This window comes from Thalassophryne amazonica, chromosome 6, assembly GCF_902500255.1.
Source record: "Thalassophryne amazonica chromosome 6, fThaAma1.1, whole genome shotgun sequence".
Taxonomy (NCBI): domain Eukaryota; kingdom Metazoa; phylum Chordata; class Actinopteri; order Batrachoidiformes; family Batrachoididae; genus Thalassophryne; species Thalassophryne amazonica.
Genome location: NC_047108.1, coordinates 53987741 through 54008191, shown reverse-complemented (window position 1 = coordinate 54008191; position 20451 = coordinate 53987741). Strand labels below are relative to the sequence as shown.

The 20451-nt window shown below is 42.4% G+C and overlaps 1 protein-coding gene across 1 annotated transcript in view; it reads right to left on the bottom strand.

The window, feature by feature from the left end:
- LOC117512201 (copine-9-like) overlaps positions 1-20451 on the bottom strand; it is a 524667-nt gene that overhangs the window by 288911 nt on the left and 215305 nt on the right. Inside the window, exons 5-7 of the mRNA XM_034172192.1 lie at positions 15101-15140; positions 14828-14830; positions 6904-6980 (exon numbers count right to left, since the gene is read on the bottom strand). Of these exons, the coding sequence (XP_034028083.1) occupies positions 6904-6980; positions 14828-14830; positions 15101-15140 (120 nt within the window). The remainder of the gene's footprint in view (positions 1-6903; positions 6981-14827; positions 14831-15100; positions 15141-20451) is intronic.

Here is a 20451-nt window from a genome sequence, read left to right as displayed (position 1 = left end):
GAGTGAGAAATGGTCAGCTCGTGAGGTCCAGGAAGTGTTAGATGAATACCACCTTGAACGGGGTATTGGGTCTTCTACGAGTGTTGATAGAATTGACATGAATAGAGCTGAGGTGGGCCTCAAAGCGATTCCAGCCCCTGAGGTCAAACTGCAGAGTAATAATGCAGGCCAGGATGCATCTGCTTTTGAAAGATTGTTGGTGATGTTGGAGAAGGTGTTACTCCAAGGGTCGAAGTTTGGTCAGGAGACTAGGGGGAGGGGGCCTGACAAACTGCCAAGGATTGCAGGCTTGAGTGGGACCCCATGTTCTGTTTGCGGGGACACCGCCCACTCCGGTCTCACTCATTGCAGAGAACACAGGTTGTGTTTTTTGTGTTTCTCGCCTAGTCATAATAGACGAAATTGCCCAGAGCGCAGGTACACAAATTCCCATGATCAGCAGGAAAACTGAATGATCTGCGTGCGGGGGAGGGCAGCGCAGATCAGGTGAGGGAACCTCCCATCTTTGATTTGTCTGGTGTTGATGACTATGAGATGATGTGCCATATTTGTAACAGTGTTGTGCCACCACATAAGACTTTGATTGTACAGGGTCTCCAGAGACTTTCGAAGACGGACAGTCTGTTTTACACGGATGTGACTACTGGTAATGGACATGTTCTTAGGGCATTATTGGATAGTGGTTCTATGGCATGTACTATTAGTGAGGCGGTTGACAAGGAACTTTCGAGGTCTGACCCTAACACTGATAGGAAATCAGCCGAAGGTTTCGTCATTGTTGGTTGTGGGGGTCATTTGGTCACGCCATCCGCTGTATATGACCTCACTGTGTCGGTTTATGGCCTTGAGGTGGTGATTCCTGTTCTTGTTGTGCCAGGGCAGACGGATGATATGATTTTGGGCAGCAATGTGCTCAAGTGGCTTATCTCACACATGAGTCCGACTGTTGGCGGCTCGGTGGGCGCGCCAGATGTTACTAGTGCTCGGGACAAACTGCCCGAGCTCTTGTCCACATTGCCCAACTCTACTGACTTAAAAATGGGTGCGTCGCTATCCAGAATCGGAACAGCTAAGCTTATGGGGAGTGTCACCCTACAGCCTCTATCTGAACATTTGGTGTGGGCTAAGTTACCCCCTTCAAGTGTCTCAGCAGTGGGGAGCACAGTGGTCATTGAACCCACTCAATCAAAATCCAGGCCTGCACAGATTTTGGTAGGAAGAGTGGTCACTTCCTTATGGGGTAATGGCTGGGTCCGTTTAAAGTAATGAACCCAACAGAGAAGTTTTTGACCCTTAAGAGAAATGCTAAGATTGCTGATGTGTCCCCCTGCCTCTCCGTGCAGGACTTACCAGAGCCTGTACGCGTCCAGTCCAGTACACAGAGTACACAGAGCCCAAGGCCCAATCCCAGATCAGAGGAGGAGATATCCCGTGTATTGAGTGACATGGGTTTGAAGGATTTGGATCTGTCATCATGTGAGGTTTCCCCAGAATGGAAAGACAAACTGTTGCAGATTATTGAGCAGTATGAGCCCATTTTCTCCAGGCATAAGATGGACTGTGGCGAGGCAAAAGATTTTGTCCACAGGATTCGTCTAGTGGATGACAAACCCTTCAGACTCCCTTACAGGAGGGTTCCGCCCTGCCATTATGACAAGCTTCGGACTGCCCTGACTGAAATGGAAGAATTGGGAATCATCCGCAAATCTCAGAGTGAATTTTCGTCCCCCCTTGTCCTTGTTGTGAAGCCAAATGGCGACCTTCGCATTTGCAATGATTTCCGATGGCTGAATGCGCGGACAGTGAAAGACGCACATCCCTTGCCCCATCAGTCAGATACCCTGGCTGCCCTTGGTGGTAGTGTGTTCTTCTCGACTATGGACCTCACTTCAGGATTCTACAATGTCAGCTTGCATGAGGATGACAGAAAATACACAGCATTCTCTTCACCTTTCGGCCTTCATGAATATAACAGAATGCCTCAAGGTCTCACGAATAGCCCAGCCACTTTCATGCAAATGATGATGTCCATTTTCGGCGACCAGAATTTTACCAGCATTCTATGCTACTTGGATGACCTCCTAGTGTTTGCCCCATCTGAACAAGTGGCACTTGAGCGGTTGCAGATGGTTTTTTCACGCCTTGCTGTCAATAATTTGAAGCTCTCTCCAAAAAAAATGCCATTTTCTTTGCAGATCTGTCAAGTTTCTGGGGCACATCGTTTGTGAGGATGGTGTCAAAATGGACCCTGACAAGGTGCGAGCCATCAATGAGGTGCAGGAAGTGGATTTGATGGAAGCTGACAGGATAACACCATGTGTTAAGAAAATCAGGCCCTTCTTGGGGATGGTCCTCTACTACCATCACTTTATTGAGAAATGTTCAGCTCTGGCTAAACCGTTATTCCATCTTGTGGCTGAACCTCCCACAAAAGGCGAGAGAGTTAGGGGCCGGAATCCCAAATTTAAGAAGGGAAATGTAAAACTATCCCCGAATGATTGGACTGATGAGTGCGGAGCGGCATTCGAAGCTTTGAAACATGAACTCGTGCGCAATGTCGTATTAGCACACCCAGATTTTAATGCACCATTCATCCTTGCCGTCGATGCTTCTTTTGATGGTCTTGGAGCAGTCCTTTCACAGTTGCCTTCTGATGGGAAGATTGCCAGGCCAGTCGCATTTGCTAGCAAGACACTCTCACGTTCCCAGCTAAATTACCCAGCACACCGGTTGGAGTTCCTGGCTCTGAAATGGGCAATCTGTGACAAATTCAGTCATTGGCTTAAGGGACGCTGCTTCACCGTCTGGACGGACAATAACCCACTGACGTACATCCTGACAAAACCCAGGTTGGATGCATGCGAGCAAAGATGGGTGTCGAAACTTGCAGCATACAACTTTGATCTAAAATATGTTCCTGGTACGAAGAATGTGGTTGCTGACGCATTGAGCAGAGAACCTTTTGTTCAGTCATGTATTGGCCATCGTTTGGTGACGATGCCTTATGCTGCGCTGCTGCAACAAGTGGATGGTACACTGGAAGGTACAGTTCAGGATGCCTTCAGGTACACCATAAATTGCCAACTGGTTAGTAATCAGTTAGAAGGGGAAGCTGTTGTTGCTCCACCTCCCTCTTTAGGGTCCATCTCTTCACAGGACGTTCTCGCTGTGCTGGATGTACACGACTCTGGAGGTGTCAGTCGAGTGAGTGGTATCGAACCATCTGCCCTTCACCTGCCCGGTATTGATCAGTCCGTTTCCTTGCCAAAGAGTGAGCTGGTGAATCTGCAGGAATAGGATGGCGTTTTGAGCAGAGTCCTGTATTACCTTCAACGTCACAGGAGGCCCACCAGGCGTGAGCGTGTGGAGGAGCCTCGATCTGTAAAGAGACTTCTGAGACACTGGTCTAAACTCTCCGTTAGAGAGGGCTTGCTGTACAAGACAAAGAAAGACAAACAAATGAATTTGACTATCCACCAGTTTGTTGTTCCCGACTCCTTGAAAGCCCGAGTGCTCAGAGGCCTACACGATTCTGCAGGACATCAGGGACAGGCTCGTACTCTGTCCCTTGCAAGGCATAGATTTTTTTGGACTGGAATGGAACGTGATGTCGTCAATCATGTGACTTCGTTGTGTGGTTGGGAAGACCCCAGAGCCTGACGACCGAGCCCCTCTGGAGAGCATTTGCACGTCCAAACCAATGGAATTGGTCTGTGTTGATTTTTGGACTGCTGAGCAGACAGACAAAAAGAGTGTGGATGTCTTAGTGGTGACGGATCACTTTTCAAAACTGGCCCATGCATTCCCATGCAAAAATCAGTCGGCGAAGCAAGTTGCTCGTCGCCTTTGGAATGACTTTTTCTGTGTTTATGGGTTCCCCAAACGCATCCATTCAGACCAAGGGGCCAATTTTGAGAGTAAACTCATGAAGGAACTCTTGGAGTTTGCGGGCATTCAGAAATCTCATACTACCCCATACCATCCCATGGGGAATGGTGTTGCTGAGCGATTCAATAGGACCCTGGGAAACATGATACGGGTCCTACCTCCCCAGTCTAAGGCAAGGTGGCCTCAGATGCTCCAGATGCTAACTTTCTGTTACAACTGCACGGAGCATGAGACAACTGGGTTTGCTCCCTTCTTCCTCATGTTTGGGAGAGTCCCGCGTCTTCCTGTTGATGTTGTGTTCCAGCATGTTTTGCCCAACAGAGCCATTGTTGATCACTCTGAGTTCGTCTCCCAATTGAGGCATAACTTGTCCGAGGCTACACGCATTGCTCGCCAGAACAGTTTGGCTGAACAGGCTCACCAGGCGAAGAACTACAATCGCAAAGTAAAAGGGACTCCCCTCATGGTCGGTGACAGGGTCTTGCTAGCGAACCGTGGCGAGAGAGGGAAGAGGAAAGTTGCGGACAAATGGGAATCCACAGTGTATGAAGTGCAATCTGTGAAACCTGACATCAATGTGTATTGTATCAAGGATCCCGTGTCCTTGAGAAAAAGGGTTGTCCACAGAAATCTCCTGCTCCCTGTGAGTTTCCTCCCTGGGGGTGATGATGTGTCAGTATCCAGTTGCCCTTCAGTTGTTGGTAGCGAACAAAGCGAGCTGACATTTCTCGTTGACACACAGGACAGTGAGGCAAAAACAGTTGAATGGCCGACGCAGATGGAGGAAGGATGTACTGGGAGCGCTACGACTAATCAGCAGGACTGTGTTACTGAAGTGGCTGTGGGTGTTTCATCACCAAAAGTCGGGGTGCCCCTGGTCCCCCATGATGCGTGTGACACTTTGCAAGTGTCGGAATCTTCATCGCAGTCATCCCCTCCCATGCCTTCTGCTAAGCAAGATGCTCCCCAAGATGAAGGATGTCAAGCCTCAGTGGTTGATGTTGACCGGGTCCCCTTCTCTGAATGTAATACTGTATTGCAATCCGATACTCTGGAGCCGTGCGATGTTGGTTGTGAGCAGTCAGCTCCCCTTCGCACCAAGACAGGCAGACAAGTGAAGCCCCCAGTTCGACTCATCTGTGAGATGAATGAGCAAGTTGTTGAAGAGTCTACGTCAACGGTTGGTTCGTTGGTTTCCTCTGTGTGGAATAGGTTTCCAGAGTGAATTGCTAATGAATTTTAGATTCATGTATTATCAATTGCGTGTTTTATAGGGTGTCTAGTTTAGGGGCATTACTTATAAGTGGAAGGGTGTATACGGCATCTTTTGTGTCCATGTCAGTGAGGGGTCTGGCCATCCCTTTGCTGATTAGTTCCTTAGCAGGAAAGTTATGACTGACCTTATAGAGTTATGCTCTCGCGATCACATATATGAGGTTGTGATGTTTGTTTTTTTTTTTTTTTTCTCTCTCTTTCTCTTTTCTTCTCCCTTTTCGCTCCAGTTTGGTAGGATTTTTGGGGGGTGTGTGTAACATAGTTAAATGGTTCAGATAAAATCCTACTAAATGGACGAACTACGCCATCTACTGTCTGAAGGTGGTAACTGCATCGGGTAATAAAGGCAAGGAATTGTGGGTAATCCTCAGTGCAGCGGAGAATTTTTCATGAGGTAACACGTCTCTAATTGTCTGTAGATAAATTAAATTTAACTCATTGTAAATGGTGCTGGAGCTAAGATGGTTTTCTCTTGTTGAACCTTGTTTCGTTGACATTATTTTCGTCGTCTTTTATTGAAGTCGAGATCGTTATGGATACTTTATTGTCGGTTAGCATAGCTAGCTAACATCACATGATACCATCTTTCCAGACGGAGAATGAGCTGTTATCTGCATGACTGAATTGAGTGCCTTTGTTTACCAATGCAGGTTTGTTGATGTGTAGTCCATGAATGGGAAAATTACCAAATCTGTTGTAAAATATTTTGTACTGTTTTATATATTAAATTGTGTTCTATGGAAAGTGTTTAACAAAAAGTGATAGTCAATGTTCTAAAGTGGAAATTATTTTTTGGTTTAATCGGTTGCTTTATATAGAGTCCCTGAATTTGATTTAGATGATTTTATGAATTTTATTTTGTTATTAACCTCGTGAATATAAATCCACTATACGATCACGAGTGCAGCGGAGGATTTTTCATGAGACGGAGAATGAGCTGTTATCTGCATGACTGAATTGAGTGCCTTTGTTTACCAATGCAGGGTTGGTGGGAAATAAACTGGCTGTTACCAACACTCTGACCAGCTCCGAGGGTTTCAGTCAATGCAGGGGACATTTTGCAGAGGTTACACTCACATGCCCTAGTAAGAGTGCAAATCTGAACACTTCAGCAGCGAAGAGTCACTTCCCTGTTATTATACAACAGGACAGATACCTTCCTCACATTACAGCAGTTTTTAAATGGCAGCTCATGACTTTAGTGATTCAGAATTTCCCAGCAGTCTTTTCACTTTGCATTGCAGGATATCTAAAGCTGGAGGGACGGGATCACAGATGCTTGTGCTGTCAATAAAAGTACATTATTTCCTTGATTATTAGCTAAAAAAAAAACATTAAGAAAAGTCTTTTACATTTAGTTATTAACACATCACCAAACTGCTGAAGGCATCAGTCACATTTGTGTCACATAACAACATAGCTCTGCTTTAACAAATCAGAAGGCAAAGATGCAGCGGAGTGAATCTGAGCTCTGTTCTAACAGTCTAATAGATGGGTCTGTTCAAACAGAGTGTGGACATAAATGCATTATTCAGTTGGCGCATAGAGTGACACTTTCCACAGCAGACAGCAATAAATTTGGAACAGTAGATAGACGAGGGCTAGTTTCATTCTTGCTTTAGTAGTCAGAAGAAATGATTTATGACTGGGAATCAACGCAAAGAAAAATGAGAGTCATTTCACACTTGGTCCCATGGAAACTGAAGAATGGACTGTAATAACAGATGCTGGGGGACTTACGAAAGCACCCTCTCCAGTCGTCCGCCAGTGGAGCCGATGATTTCTCCAAGGGTACAGAAAGTCTGACCCAGAAAGTCCTGCATAGGACCAAAATGAACAATTAATTGCTGAACATGAAATGCTCTCCACCCCAAAATGTGACAGCCAAAAGTAGTTGGAAAGTAATGGGCCTTTCACACTGAATCTGTCAGATGCGTCAAATGCGTCAAAAATCGGTCTAAAAAGCATTATTTTCAATGAGACGCGTTGCGTTTTAGATGCGTCAGATGCGTCATGTCAAAAGCCGAGGTAAACCGATGCATCTAACGGGAGCGCGCATTGCCGCTTTTCAGCAGGCTGACGGAGTCAAAGTTCAAGCCAATCCAACTTCTGACCTGCTGAGCTGTGACGTACCTTTGCGTTGTCCAATAGGAACGACGCGTCGGGCCAAAACACGGAAGACGGGTGGCAGAAATCGCATTGGCCGCCATCTTGGAAGGGGCGTCCTACCTATGGCAGAAACCACTGATCTCTACAAAATGGATTGGTGGAAACCACTGATCCATGCAAAACAGAAACGTGTAACAGGACTGCTCATTTATGGAGCAGTTTTCTGAAGAAAAATCCTTCGAAATGTTTTTTGTTGTTACCTCATTATTTCTGATTACTGTTAAAAACAGTTTAGAACACTTGTAATTAAAATAGCTAAATAAATCATAAATGGTTCTTTAGAAACCTTTCATCTATAAATTAAAACCACCTGTTATTTCAGATTATTTCATTTCTTGTTTAACATAAGGAACCTCAGACATTTATTTTTAGACAAAATAACATGGAAATTTGTACATTTTTTTTAAATTCTGGTAGATTATTTATATCTCATTTTAAACAGAAAAACAGACACTGTAAATAAATACTAATGTTTATTATAAATGCAACAGGAAATAATATAACAATGACTGCAGTGTGATTGTAAAGTAGGATTTCTGTGACAAACCTCATGATGATTTATATATATACTCAACAAAAATATAAACGCAACACTTTTGGTTTTGCTCCCATTTTGTATGAGATGAACTCAAAGATCTAAAACTTTTTCCACATATACAATATCACCATTTCTCTCAAATATTGTTCACAAACCAGTCTAAATCTGTGATAGTGAGCACTTCTCCTTTGCTGAGATAATCCATCCCACCTCACAGGTGTGCCATATCAAGATGCTGATTAGACACCATGATTAGTGCACAAGTGTGCCTTAGACTGTCCACAATAAAAGGCCACTCTGAAAGATGCAGTTTTATCACACAGCACAATGCCACAGATGTCGCAAGATTTGAGGGAGCGTGCAATTGGCATGCTGACAGCAGGAATGTCAACCAGAGCTGTTGCTCGTGTATTGAATGTTCATTTCTCTACCATAAGCCGTCTCCAAAGGCGTTTCAGAGAATTTGGCACTACATCCAACCAGCCTCACAACCGCAGACCATGTGTAACCACACCAGCCCAGGACCTCCACATCCAGCATGTTCACCTCCAAGATCGTCTGAGACCAGCCACTCGGACAGTTGCTGGAACAATCGGTTTGCATAACCAAAGAATTTCTGCACAAACTGTCAGAAACCGTCTCAGGGAAGCTCATCTGCATGCTCGCCGTCCTCATCGGGGTCTCGACCTGACTCCAGTTCGTCGTCGTAACCGATTTGAGTGGGCAAATGCTCACATTCGCTGCCGTTTGGCACGTTGGTGAGGTGTTCTCTTCACGGATGATGCGAAGGAGATGGGTTGCACTGCATGAGGCATATGGTGGTCCACACCAGATACTGACTGGTATCCCCCCCCCAATAAAACAAACTGCACCTTTCAGAGTGGCCTTTTATTGTGGGCAGTCTAAGGCACACCTGTGCACTAATCATGGTGTCTAATCAGCATCTTGGTATGGCACACCTGTGAGGTGGGATGGATTATCTCAGCAAAGGAGAAGTGCTCACTATCACAGATTTCGACTGGTTTGTGAACAATATTTGAGGGAAATGGTGATATTGTGTATGTGGAAAAAGTTTTAGATCTTTGAGTTCATCTCATACAAAATGGGAGCAAAACCAAAAGTGTTGCTTTTATATTTTTGTTGAGTGTATATATGTGTGTGGTGTGTGTGTGTGTGTGTGTGTGTGTGTGTGTGTGTGTGTGTGTGTGTGTGTGTGTGTGTGTGTGTGTGTGTGTGTGTGTGTGTGTGTGTGTGTGTGTGTGTAGTCATTTCAACTTGTAATTTCGCCAGAATATGTAATTGCCTTTAATGTTGTTATCAGGACAGAGTCATTTCTAAAATATGAATTTGAGCACAATAAGTGGAGAGCTTCTACTTGTGCAAATGTCTTTTGACTTTGATTTTGTGGACATTTTTAATGATCCGTTCATTTATTGTTAAAATATAAAATGAAACAGCTTTTTAAAAAATAATAAAATAGTTGCTGTTCAAAGAGCCTTTATTTAGAAGCAGGTGATGTTCTGCTGGATTCTCTGGACCAGATGAAGGTCTCTTCTGCAGGTTTGAACTCTGGTGATGTTGCTGAAAAGCAGGTATGTTTTCTTTCGACTGGACTTCGTGGTGTTCAGCTCATCAATGGAAGTTTGGTTGTCTGCACAGCAAATGTTCCTGATTGGGACAAATAAAAATATTTCTTTAAATATAAAGAAACACTAAACAGTTTATATATATATATATAAAGGGGGGAAAAAACGGGAAAAAAAAATGATGGAAAAAACGCCCCAAAAAATAAGTTATTTAAAGTTGAGCTTTTGTGGTGTCTGAAAAAAAGCTGTAGCTTTATTTGGTAAAAATAAAAAGACTGAACCATTTAGAAATTAAAGTGTTCCCTCAGATCAACTGTGCTAAAAGGCTACGCTAACGTTAGCCGATCATTAAACCTTCAAAGCAGTTAATGTCACGTTTTATTTTTTACATTATTCTCACCTCGATAAAGCTGCAGAACTAAACTCCGTTGGGCAAACTGGGACTTCGCATATATCCAAAAAGTGGGAGATTTCAGACTGAGTGGGTTTGCTTCATCACCCCGGCTGCCTGCCTCGGTCTGCCCAGTGATGATGCCTGAAGGCCGGCTTCTCCGTGCGGTTTGGTCCGCTGTCGAGGTTCGATCGTCGGTCCTCCTTGTCCATCCTCCTCCTCGGTCGGCGTCACTCCGAAAAGTGGCTGGAAAAAAAGCTTCTCCCAGCAGGGTGATGGGAGAATCGTTCTACTGCTGTTTTTTAAAGCTTTTTTTGTGGTTCAGGCGACCCAAATTCAAGATGGCGATCGCTGAACTTTTTCAGATTGTGGAAACAGCCAGAGTGTGATGTGGCAATCTCCGCCCCCCACTTTTTTTTTTTGCCGCTTCCAAAGCGACACGTCTGACGTCATCTGACGGATTCGACGGATCCCGATCCATTGACGCATTGGCCTGACGGATTCAGTGTGAAAGGCCCTTAACACAATCGTTGTAATTTTGCCTCTGTACATCACCACAATGGAGTTAAAATTACACAACCTAGATGCGTTTGTAGTGTAGACTTTTAGTTTTATTTCAAAGTGCCTACTAAAAATATTGCATTTACCGTTTATGAATTACAGCCATTTGTATGCATAGTCCTTGCATTTCTAGTGCCTATAAGTAACTGGTCAAATGCAATTTAAGTACTATGTTTAGATTAGATTAGATTAGATAATTCATAATTCATTTATTAGTGTGATAAAAGCACGTACATAGAACATATAAAAACACACACTGAATATAAAAACAAAAATTTAAATGTAGTTTAACAATTAAACATTTGAAATAAGATGAGCACCAAAGAGGAGGCTAGCAGCATACATAAAATAATATGTTAATTTACAAGAATAAACTGCAAATTTATTATAAATCTCACGATTTAAAGATTATGATAATATCTGTCATAATTCACCTTGAATTCTGTAACATCTTTTGATAACAAAATGTGCAGAGGAAGACCATTCCAAAGGGAAATGACTCTGTTAGTAAAGAAATATTATTTTAAGTTTAGATAGAATTTTATTAATCCCTTGGGAAGACTCCCTCAGGGAAATTGAGCTTCCAGCAACATTGTATAGCAGCACAAAGGGTAAGAAGCACTCAGAGTATCAAAAGTGAAAGTAAAAAAAGAATGAAAAAAATGTAAATCATTATTTTACAGTCAGTTTTCTTTGGACAAGTCAGGGGAAGGATACATGAACATTTCCAATGCAATGAATATGTCTTGGACTTTATTTACACCAAGCTTTAAGAAATATAAACAGTATGGTACTGTCTGATGAATCTGTTTAGGTTAGGATGTTCTCAAAAACAGAGGGATTGTGCAAGAGGATGAGTGAAAAAGCCACCAAGACACCTGGAACAACTTGGAGTTACAGGCTTGTGTGATTTAAGAAATTCTGAATAGTGCAACTTTTGTCTGTTGCACCACCAGAAATACTTACATGCTGGAGTGGCACAAAGAAGGATTTTCATACAAGTCTACCCGAGCAAAATCTATGCTCAGGTCTGCAGTGTGTCTCCTGACAAATTAGAGCTGAATTTTCACAGCTTCTTCTTAAGAAAATTCTTTTCTGTGCCTCTTCACCATGAAGCTGTATAAATGGGGATGTGCCCAACAAATATTCTTTCTTTTCAACTCAGTTATGTTGGTGCTCAGAGGCAAAATTCCCAAAAAATGTGCTACTGTTCATACACTTGTGGATGTGACTGTAAATGTTGGCTAATTTTACTGGAAATACATTTTCAGATGGATAAAATGCCAGAATGTTGTCAGTAGTTACAGAACCTCATTTATGCCTGAATCACTGAAACTTTCTGAGAAGAGACTTATGCATATAATGAATGTCAACAGCATTTTTGGATCTTATAAACAGGGTTAATATTAAAGACAATAGACAATACCAATTAAAAATAGGGGCATTCATCTTATTAAAATTTTAGGGCCCCTTCCCACATTGTACGAATAAGTAGAAATCAGGGCAAATCACGACGGAACAGCTCGTGTGAGCAAACTATAAAAACATTGAGCCGATGGGATGGGACGATCCCGCTGCGATGGTGCACAAAACCCTCACATCAGGAACACAGTGTGAGGGGTTGGTAAAGTTAGATCTTACTTGTGTGAAGCGCCTTGAGCCAACTTTGTTGTGATTTGGTGCAATATAAATGAAAATAAATTGAAACTGAAATTGAGCAGCTGGAGCATGTGTAACCACATCGCGGAGCTGCTGTGAAAAAAAATAATAAGATAAAATACATGCCACCCACAGGATTTGAACGTGCAATTTACAAAATTTAATGTGGCCATTTAGACACATTTCACCGCCAGCTCAAAAGTGATTGTCTGCCGACTGTTTTCATGCTAATAACACAAATGGCCACACATTTTCTAAGTGCCAAGTGTCTTCGACTTCTCAAGCGCATTTAATACCATCCATCCCTCTATTCTGAGGGATAAGCTTAAGGGTTGGGTGTGGAGCAGGTATTTATGTCCTGGATCAACAGCTACTTGACAAAGAGGCCACAGTACATCAGGCTGGGGCAGGCAGTTTCTGGAAATGTGCAAACAAGCATCGGCACGCCACAGGGAACGGTCCTCTCCACTTTTCTTTTCACATTGTATACATCTGACTTCACCTACAGGACTCCAACATGTCATATGCAGAAATATTCTGATGACACGGCTGTGATAGCCTGTGTGAGGGGAGGGGACGAGACAGAGTACAGCGCAGTCATCAGGGAGTTCACCAAGTGGAGCAGGTGCAATGGGCTGGTGTTGAACACCAGCAAAACAAAGGAAATGATAGTTGAATTTGGCAGGAGGAAAGCACAACACCTAACAGTCAATATAGACAATGTGGGCATTGAGGTGGGCCCCACGTACAAGTACCTCGGAGTCCACACTGACAATAGACTGGACTGGTCGGTGCAGTTAAATGCAGCATATAAAAGGGGACAAAGCAGACTGTTCTTCCTCAGAAGACTGAAATCTGTTGAGGTTTGTAACAATATGCTTTTCCTTTTTCATCAATCTGTGGTGGCCAGTGCTGTATTGTTTGCTGTTGTATGTTGCGAGAACAGCTTGTCTGTTAGGGACAGTAACAGAATGGACAACTTTGTCAGCAAGTGCGTGTCAGTGATGGGGAGGGAGGCAGTCTCTGTGGGTGAACTGGTGGAGAGCAGGATGAGGTGTATTATGAACTCTATTATTAACAACAAATCTCATCCTCTACATGACACTGTGGTTGCTCAGAAAAGCAACCGTAGTGACAGACTCCTCTCCATGACATGCAAGACTGAGAGGTAAAGAAGATCATTTGTCCCGGCCACCATGAGACTGTTTAACGCTTCTTGTTAATGTATTTTTACATCTAATGTGTTTTCATATTTGTCTTATTTATTGGTATTTTATTTAATGGATGCATTGTGTATGCATGCATGCTCTCGGACAGATGAATTCTCCCTAAAAGGGGATGAATAAAGTATCTATCTATCTATCTATCTATCTAGTTGCAGCAAAAGGTGTACGAGGCTTTGGAGGCAGCTCCGATTTTACACAGATTGCATACGATTCCTGCTTCATGCACAATTCAACCACATTCATACTATGTGTAAAGGGGCCCTAAATCTTATCTTATTAAAGTTCCCTTTATATCTAAACATAAAATTTTACATCTTATGTTGCCCCAATGGGCCGCACTGCTCAGCTACTTCTTGCCGATTCTTCTGACAGCAGACACACTAAATTAAATGTCCTTATAAGACAGACAACACTCTTTCCTTTAGTTAATATTTTAATAAATGACAGATATGAATTTTTCCAACCTGCTCACATGCAACAGAGAAGAACATATGGTGACATAAAAAAAGACAGATGATGTGACAAAATAAAACTGCAGCAAAGCAACAAGGGCAGCGTGCTACATAGAAATGTGTGAAAGGCACAGACAGTCTGCTCCTGCTGTTATCTTAAATTATACCTACTTCTTCTTTGAGTTATGAATCCTTCTTTACATGATCAACTGTTAAAATACAGACAAACAAAACTACGGGTGAAGCTTTATGGCCCTAGATGAAAAAAATGAAGAAAATATAACCACTCACTAACTCACTCATCTTCAACCACTTATTCAAATTAAAGGTCATAGGGGGGCTGGAGCCTATCCCAGCAGTCATAGGGCACGAGGTGGGGTACACCCAGGACAGGACACCAGTCTGTCACAGGGCCACATATAGACAAACACATTCATGCCCAATGGTAGTTTTGCCACAGTTACTTTGAAAAGTTATTTTATACAGTTACGTGATTAGCAGCTTTATGCACTTACTTATACAGGAGCTGCTGACAACATGTAACTAATAAGTAATGTAACTAATTATGTAAGTAGAAATCTAACTTGGTTACTCTTAAGACTACATAATCAGCAAAGTAACTAATAGTTACTTTTCTGAGTACTCAATCTTAAAAATAACCAAGTTAGATTACTTGTTACTTCATTAGTTACATTCAGCAGCTGCCGACAAGTTGTCTAAAGTAACTGTAGAAAGTAATGTTTCAAAGTTACTGTGACAACATTGCCCTATGGACATTTTTTTTTCAAAGTTTCCACTCCACCTAATCCGCATGTGTTTGGATGTGGGAGGAAGCCATTCACCCGGAAGGAACCCATGCAAACATGGGGAGAACATGTAAACTCCACACAGAAAGGTGACACATGGGCATTGATCCCATGACCTTCTTGTTCTAAGACAACAGTGCTAACCACTAAGCCACTATGCTGCACAAAATACAAGCAACAAAACACAAAAAGGTCAATCCCCTATCACTTTGTGTATAAAATGTGGCGCAAATGGAGGATGTAAAAAAAAACATAACTTGTGGCTCAGTCACTCACCTTCTGCTCTCCCACGCGGTTTGATTTGTAGAGAAAAAAGAGGACAAAAACTTTTGTCAAATGAAGGTCTTCCTGAACATTAAATGCAGAAAAGCATTTTACCTATGCCAATTCAAGAATAAGCCACACTCATTCTCTGTAAGTAAGCTTTGACAGCATGAGTAACGCTGAACAAGAAGTGAGAAGAAAAAGAAAAAAAAAAACCTGAAGGCTGTTGGAAGTCATCAGCGCTGAGTTAAAACTGTAATGTGAGTTTGGACATACAGTACTTACGTATTTTGAAATGTTGCAGCTTCTGGAGTCCACATTGTACCTGTGAGGAACACAGAGGTCATAAAATGGAGCAGTGCGAAAGTATGATTTCACACTGCGTTTACAATTACAGAGACTGCACGTGTGTGGTAGAGATGGGAATCGAGAATCTGTTCCAGTTGGGAACGGGTTTTGAATTTTCAAGTCTGTCGGGATTGTATGCCTCAGACCTTATCAACTTCTCTTTTTTTTTTCCAATGGCACCATGTTTTTTTTTTTTTCTGACAGTGCCAGTACATGAGACCTGATGCCAAACTATGTATTGAGCAACAAGGAACACTGCTGCATTTATGTTGAAAACCAGTGTAGATCTACATTATTCTATGTAGAAAACTGATCAGGAATCTATAAGGGAATCTGACTGTAGAATTTGAAAAATTATATATTTTATCGAATCTGACCTATAATCAGAAAATAAAAATCAATCCATATTCTTTGTCCACCAGCAATGCGAGATGAACAGCATTTTTACAAAAGAAATTTTGCTGATGTTTCAGACATGGGGACTTGAGTTTGAGATTTGGATTTGAGTCGCACTTAAGTTGTACATACAGTGACTAGACACTTGACTTGGACTCGAGGTCTGAGACTCATAAACAGCATTGGCAGTCTGTAAATCTGCTGCAGCAGAAACTGAGTAGCAGCTTGGTATCTGACGTGTGCATTAGCAAGTCCAAGTCTTATGAAGCACTGGTTCATATTGCTTCACTTATAGGGCAATTGGAGTGTAAAGAGATATAAATGATGTCATTATTATTAGAAAAAAAAAACAGTAAGTCCCTTTGGCTGCTTGCTTGTTTGCAGTTGGTGTCACCACAGCAAATTCAAGGTGGATCTGCATAAATTGTGCTGATCCAACACAGAAAAATTATTGAAAGTATTTCCATCCAAGTAAAATGCATTAATATAGCCAGAAACAATTTTGCTGTGACCGAAAAGTAAATTTGTTGGGTCAACGTGATGAATTTGTGTTGCTCTTACTTAATTACCATGCTTCAGGCCAACTAGATTTGTAAGGGTAAATGTAACAAAAACAACACTAAGTCCCTTTGGCTGCTCGCTTGTTTGCGCTTGGGGTCACCACAGCAAATCCAAGGTGGATCTGCATAAATTGTGCTGATCCAACACAGCAAAGTTAAGTTGATATGTAAATATATCATTTTAAATGTAGTTGAAACTACCCAAATACATTAAGTAACTCATAATCATGTCAAACAAGTTTGAATGGTCCAAGGAAATTACATCAGTGTGTTACAGTTACCCTTAAAGGGCATGGGGTGGTGGCAAAGTGGTTAGTGTGCTTGGTTTCCGTATGGAAGATTCCCAGTTCATACCTTACCCCTGCCATATTTCTCCAAGTAATGTGGAGTAGCATCAGGAAGGGCATCTGGCGTATAACCTGTGTCAGTTCAACATGCAGATCCACGTCAGATTTACTGTGGCGACCCCAATGCAAACAAGGAAGCAGCCAAAGGGACCTACTTTTTGTTTTTATTACATTTACCCTTACAAATCTAGTTGGCTGGAACCATGGTAATTATGTAACAGTAATGCAAATTCATCATACTGACCCAACAAATTTACATTTAGGTCTACATTTACATTTAAGTTCTGCTACTATGGCGGTCTTTGTGCTCCTGGATATCAATACCATGTCAGTGCAAAGTTGCTGTCACATCTTGGGGAAAGACTAGTTTTCTTTTCAAGTCCACCTGCATCTCCCAATCAGCCGCTTGCTGCAGAATGGATAGTAGGTTTGTAGCAACTGCCTTTGTCCTGATAGCCTGGTTATCTTGGTGTTGGGAATTGATGGCCGCAACAGGGGGTGACCTGCTGTTGTTGGCTGTAACTCTCTGTACTTCCACCCATTTGGCAATTTCTCCCAGAACTTGGTCATGTCTCCATCTATAACGGCCTACTGCCAGTGCTTTTGGATATCTTGTTACGATGTGGTTCAATGTACAAAATGTTGCGGCACAATGTATGCATGATGGATCTTCCTCCTACCCCCATATTCTTAGAGTACTTGGTGTTGACAAAAGGTCAGCTACAGCTCGTAGTAGAAAAGACAGCTTGCCTTGGTCAGTTCCCCAGCGCTCTTTCCAGGACAGTGGTCACTCAAGTGCTTGGTCCCACTCCATCCATTGGCCCTGAGAAGCAAGCCCTGCTGCTTTCACCTGGCGATCTTCTTCTGTAGCTTCTCGGACCCTCTGGACCACGAACTGTCTCTTGCCTTCAGTGCTAGCCTTGCTCCAGCTCCTGGTGTTGTAATTCCCAAGGCCCAGCCAACCTTGGCAGACCATGCCGACAACCTCTTGGTGCCTCCAATATTCTTCAGCATCCGACACTGTTCGTTGGGGGTTCAATTTTCTGCCACATCTGATGGACTTACTGGCATGCCTTACTTTCCCATCCTTTGACAGAAGCCGTGTGCTGACTGCTCTTGCCTTGGTGGCTTTGAATTCTTCTGCCATTGATGTATCTGGTAAGTGGAGTTTGGAGGACTTGCTGTACTAAAGGACTGAGCTAAAGGATGGGGGGACACCCAGCCATTTATGCAATAAAAATTGCTGCACAACCTCTCCATCTCTTCCACTTGTGACATGGGAAAGTCATACAATAGGAATGGCCATTGCAGTCTGGGTATAATGCCATACTGAAAGCACCACATCTTGAAGCATCCAAGCAGCTGACTGACATCAATTGCTTTGAGCCAGTTGCCAAATTGAGATTTAGTGTCCTTGAGGTTGCCAGCATCCTTCAGGGAGCTGTTGTAGTTCTTCCCAAGGCAGCAGATCTTGAATAGTTGGAATCTGTGATTCTTGGATGCTAACAGTGTTAGTTGTTAACTTACCCTTTAGGATACAGAGGCTCCTGGATTTCTCCGGCTTGAATTGCATTTGCGCCCATGTTGTCCATCTTCTCCAATGCACTTAGGATCCACTATGTTCCCTGCATGGATGGAGTCATGACTGTTACATCATCCAAAAAAGCTTGGCAGGCAGGATGTCTTGTACCTTCATCAGTTTTAGGGCCTCTACTCTGCCTCTCTCCGATCTTAAGAAGCAGGTTCATTGCAGCCATGAACAAGACCACCGAAATGGTGCATCCTGCCATGATGCCCTTCCCGAGCCTTTGCCACTTGCTTGGTGGTATAGTTTCCCACAGTCAACCTCATCTTCAGCGTGTCCATGTGCAACATCCCAAGTTTCACTGTCTCAGGTGGTACTTAGTAATGCTCTAAAGCTTTCTGGATCAGCTGGTGAGGTATGCTTGGGTATGCTTTTGCTAGATCTAGCCAAACTACTGAGAGTGTGCTGTTGTTCCTTTTTGCCTCCTTGATAATTTGGCTGATTATCGCTGTATGCTCCAGGCATCCAGAATACCCTGGGACTCCTCCTTTTTGGATACTGGGCTCAATGCTGAGTAAATACATTGTTAGCCTTTTAGCAGCTATGGACCAGAATATCTTCCCTTCTACATCCAATAGGGAGATCTCTCTAAACTCTTCAAGCCCTACTGAATTCAAACCTTTTGGTACAAAGCAGCCCTCAGTGAGCGTCCAGAGTTTAGGTTCCTGCTTCATCTTCCAGAGTGTCCATAGCAACTTAGACAGCCAACAGCTGGGGACAGTATTCGTAAATCTTATATGTAGTGCCTGGAGGCCCTGGAGCAGAACCTGATCGAGCTTTATCCACAACTGCTCTCACTTCATCCATGGTGAAGCTTGCCATATTAAAAAGGGTCTGAGGCTTGAGCTTTGGAAGCTGGAAGGGAAGTTCACCCAACAGCATGTCTTTGGATAGATCACCATGTCCTGCTGCCACACTATTGTGCACTTCCATTTTGGAACACTCCAGTCTTCCACTTTTAGGCTTCCCCAGAAGGTCAAAATCCTCAAACCTTCCAGCTTCTCTCTTTCTTCTCGTGCTCTGAGCAGACTGAGTGGAGAGATTCAAAGCATTGTGGTGTGCCTCATGGCTCTGGTCCTGAACTGACTGACTGACAATTGATGTCAGTCGGTTGAGTCAGTGATTTACTACTGCTGGCAGTGTTCCAATGGTCTTCGCTGTCAGTGATGCAAAGTGACTACTTTGTACAATTTTATTAAGAATAATAACAAAATTCATGAATCCAAAATTCACTACTGAATTCCAACCAGTTTTTTTCTTATTGTATTCCGTTCTTTCCTTAGGGACAAACCTCACCTTATGTTTTTGCACCTGTTTGGTTGTTTGTCTGTACAACCTGGAGCCCACAATTTTCCATATATTGTTGTTAATTTTTTATGAAGATTCATATCCTGATAGGCAAGAACTGATTCCATTTTCAAGGTCATAGGTCAAAGTTCAAAGCCAGGAAAAATCTTGGAAAATTGGAAAAATCCCTATCTTTGAAATTTAATGGATTTTCAAAAATTCAATCAATCACTCTCATTTTTCTCTTATGGATTTACCTGCACCACTAAAATTGGATGGAGGTTCCAATTTATGCCTGTTTGTCTATCTTCTAGTTATCAGTTGGAAACCAAGTGCCAAAAAGCAATGACAAATTGTGCATAACAGAGATGATAAAAAAAAAACAAAAAGTTGGAAAAAAAAACCCTGACAACAAAACAAAAACTTTGATTCAAGTGCATGAACTAAACCCATTCTCCTCTACGTTTGATCACATCTAATTTAGCTTAAGAAAAGTCACTTCTAAGAGGACTTTGATCTTGAATGTTTTTTCCAAGGTAAATTTTTTTGTGGAATTGGAAACTAGTATTGGTGGCGGTTTGCTCTAGTTTCTCTTGCTTTTCACATCTCATCATCAGCATATCAACACATCTCAGTAATGAAAATATGAATCATTTCCCATATCGTCAAAATCTCAGTCACATTTGTTTGTACCTGTACGTATGTAAATAAATCTGTAAATATTATGCAGGTGTTTGTTTTGTGCCCAGCTGAAGACAAATGTTTAATCAATCACATCCAAAGCGTATGACTTTCAGATCAAAGTTTGATTAATGTTGATAATAACATGATCACGTTCCTGCAGAATCAGGTAGTGCACCTTTTGGGGTATTTAATTCAATTTCATACTGAATTAAATATTGTTAAATCTGCTACAATATCTCTGCCTGTCTGTCTGTCTATCTATCTATCTATCTATCTATCTATCTATCTATCTATCTATCTATCTATCTATATGACGATCAGTGATGCCGGTAACGTTACTTAGTAACTTAGCTTAGTACTCTAATCTGACCACTTTTTTTAGTAACGAGTAATCTAACGCGTTAATCTTTCCAAATCAGTAATCAGATT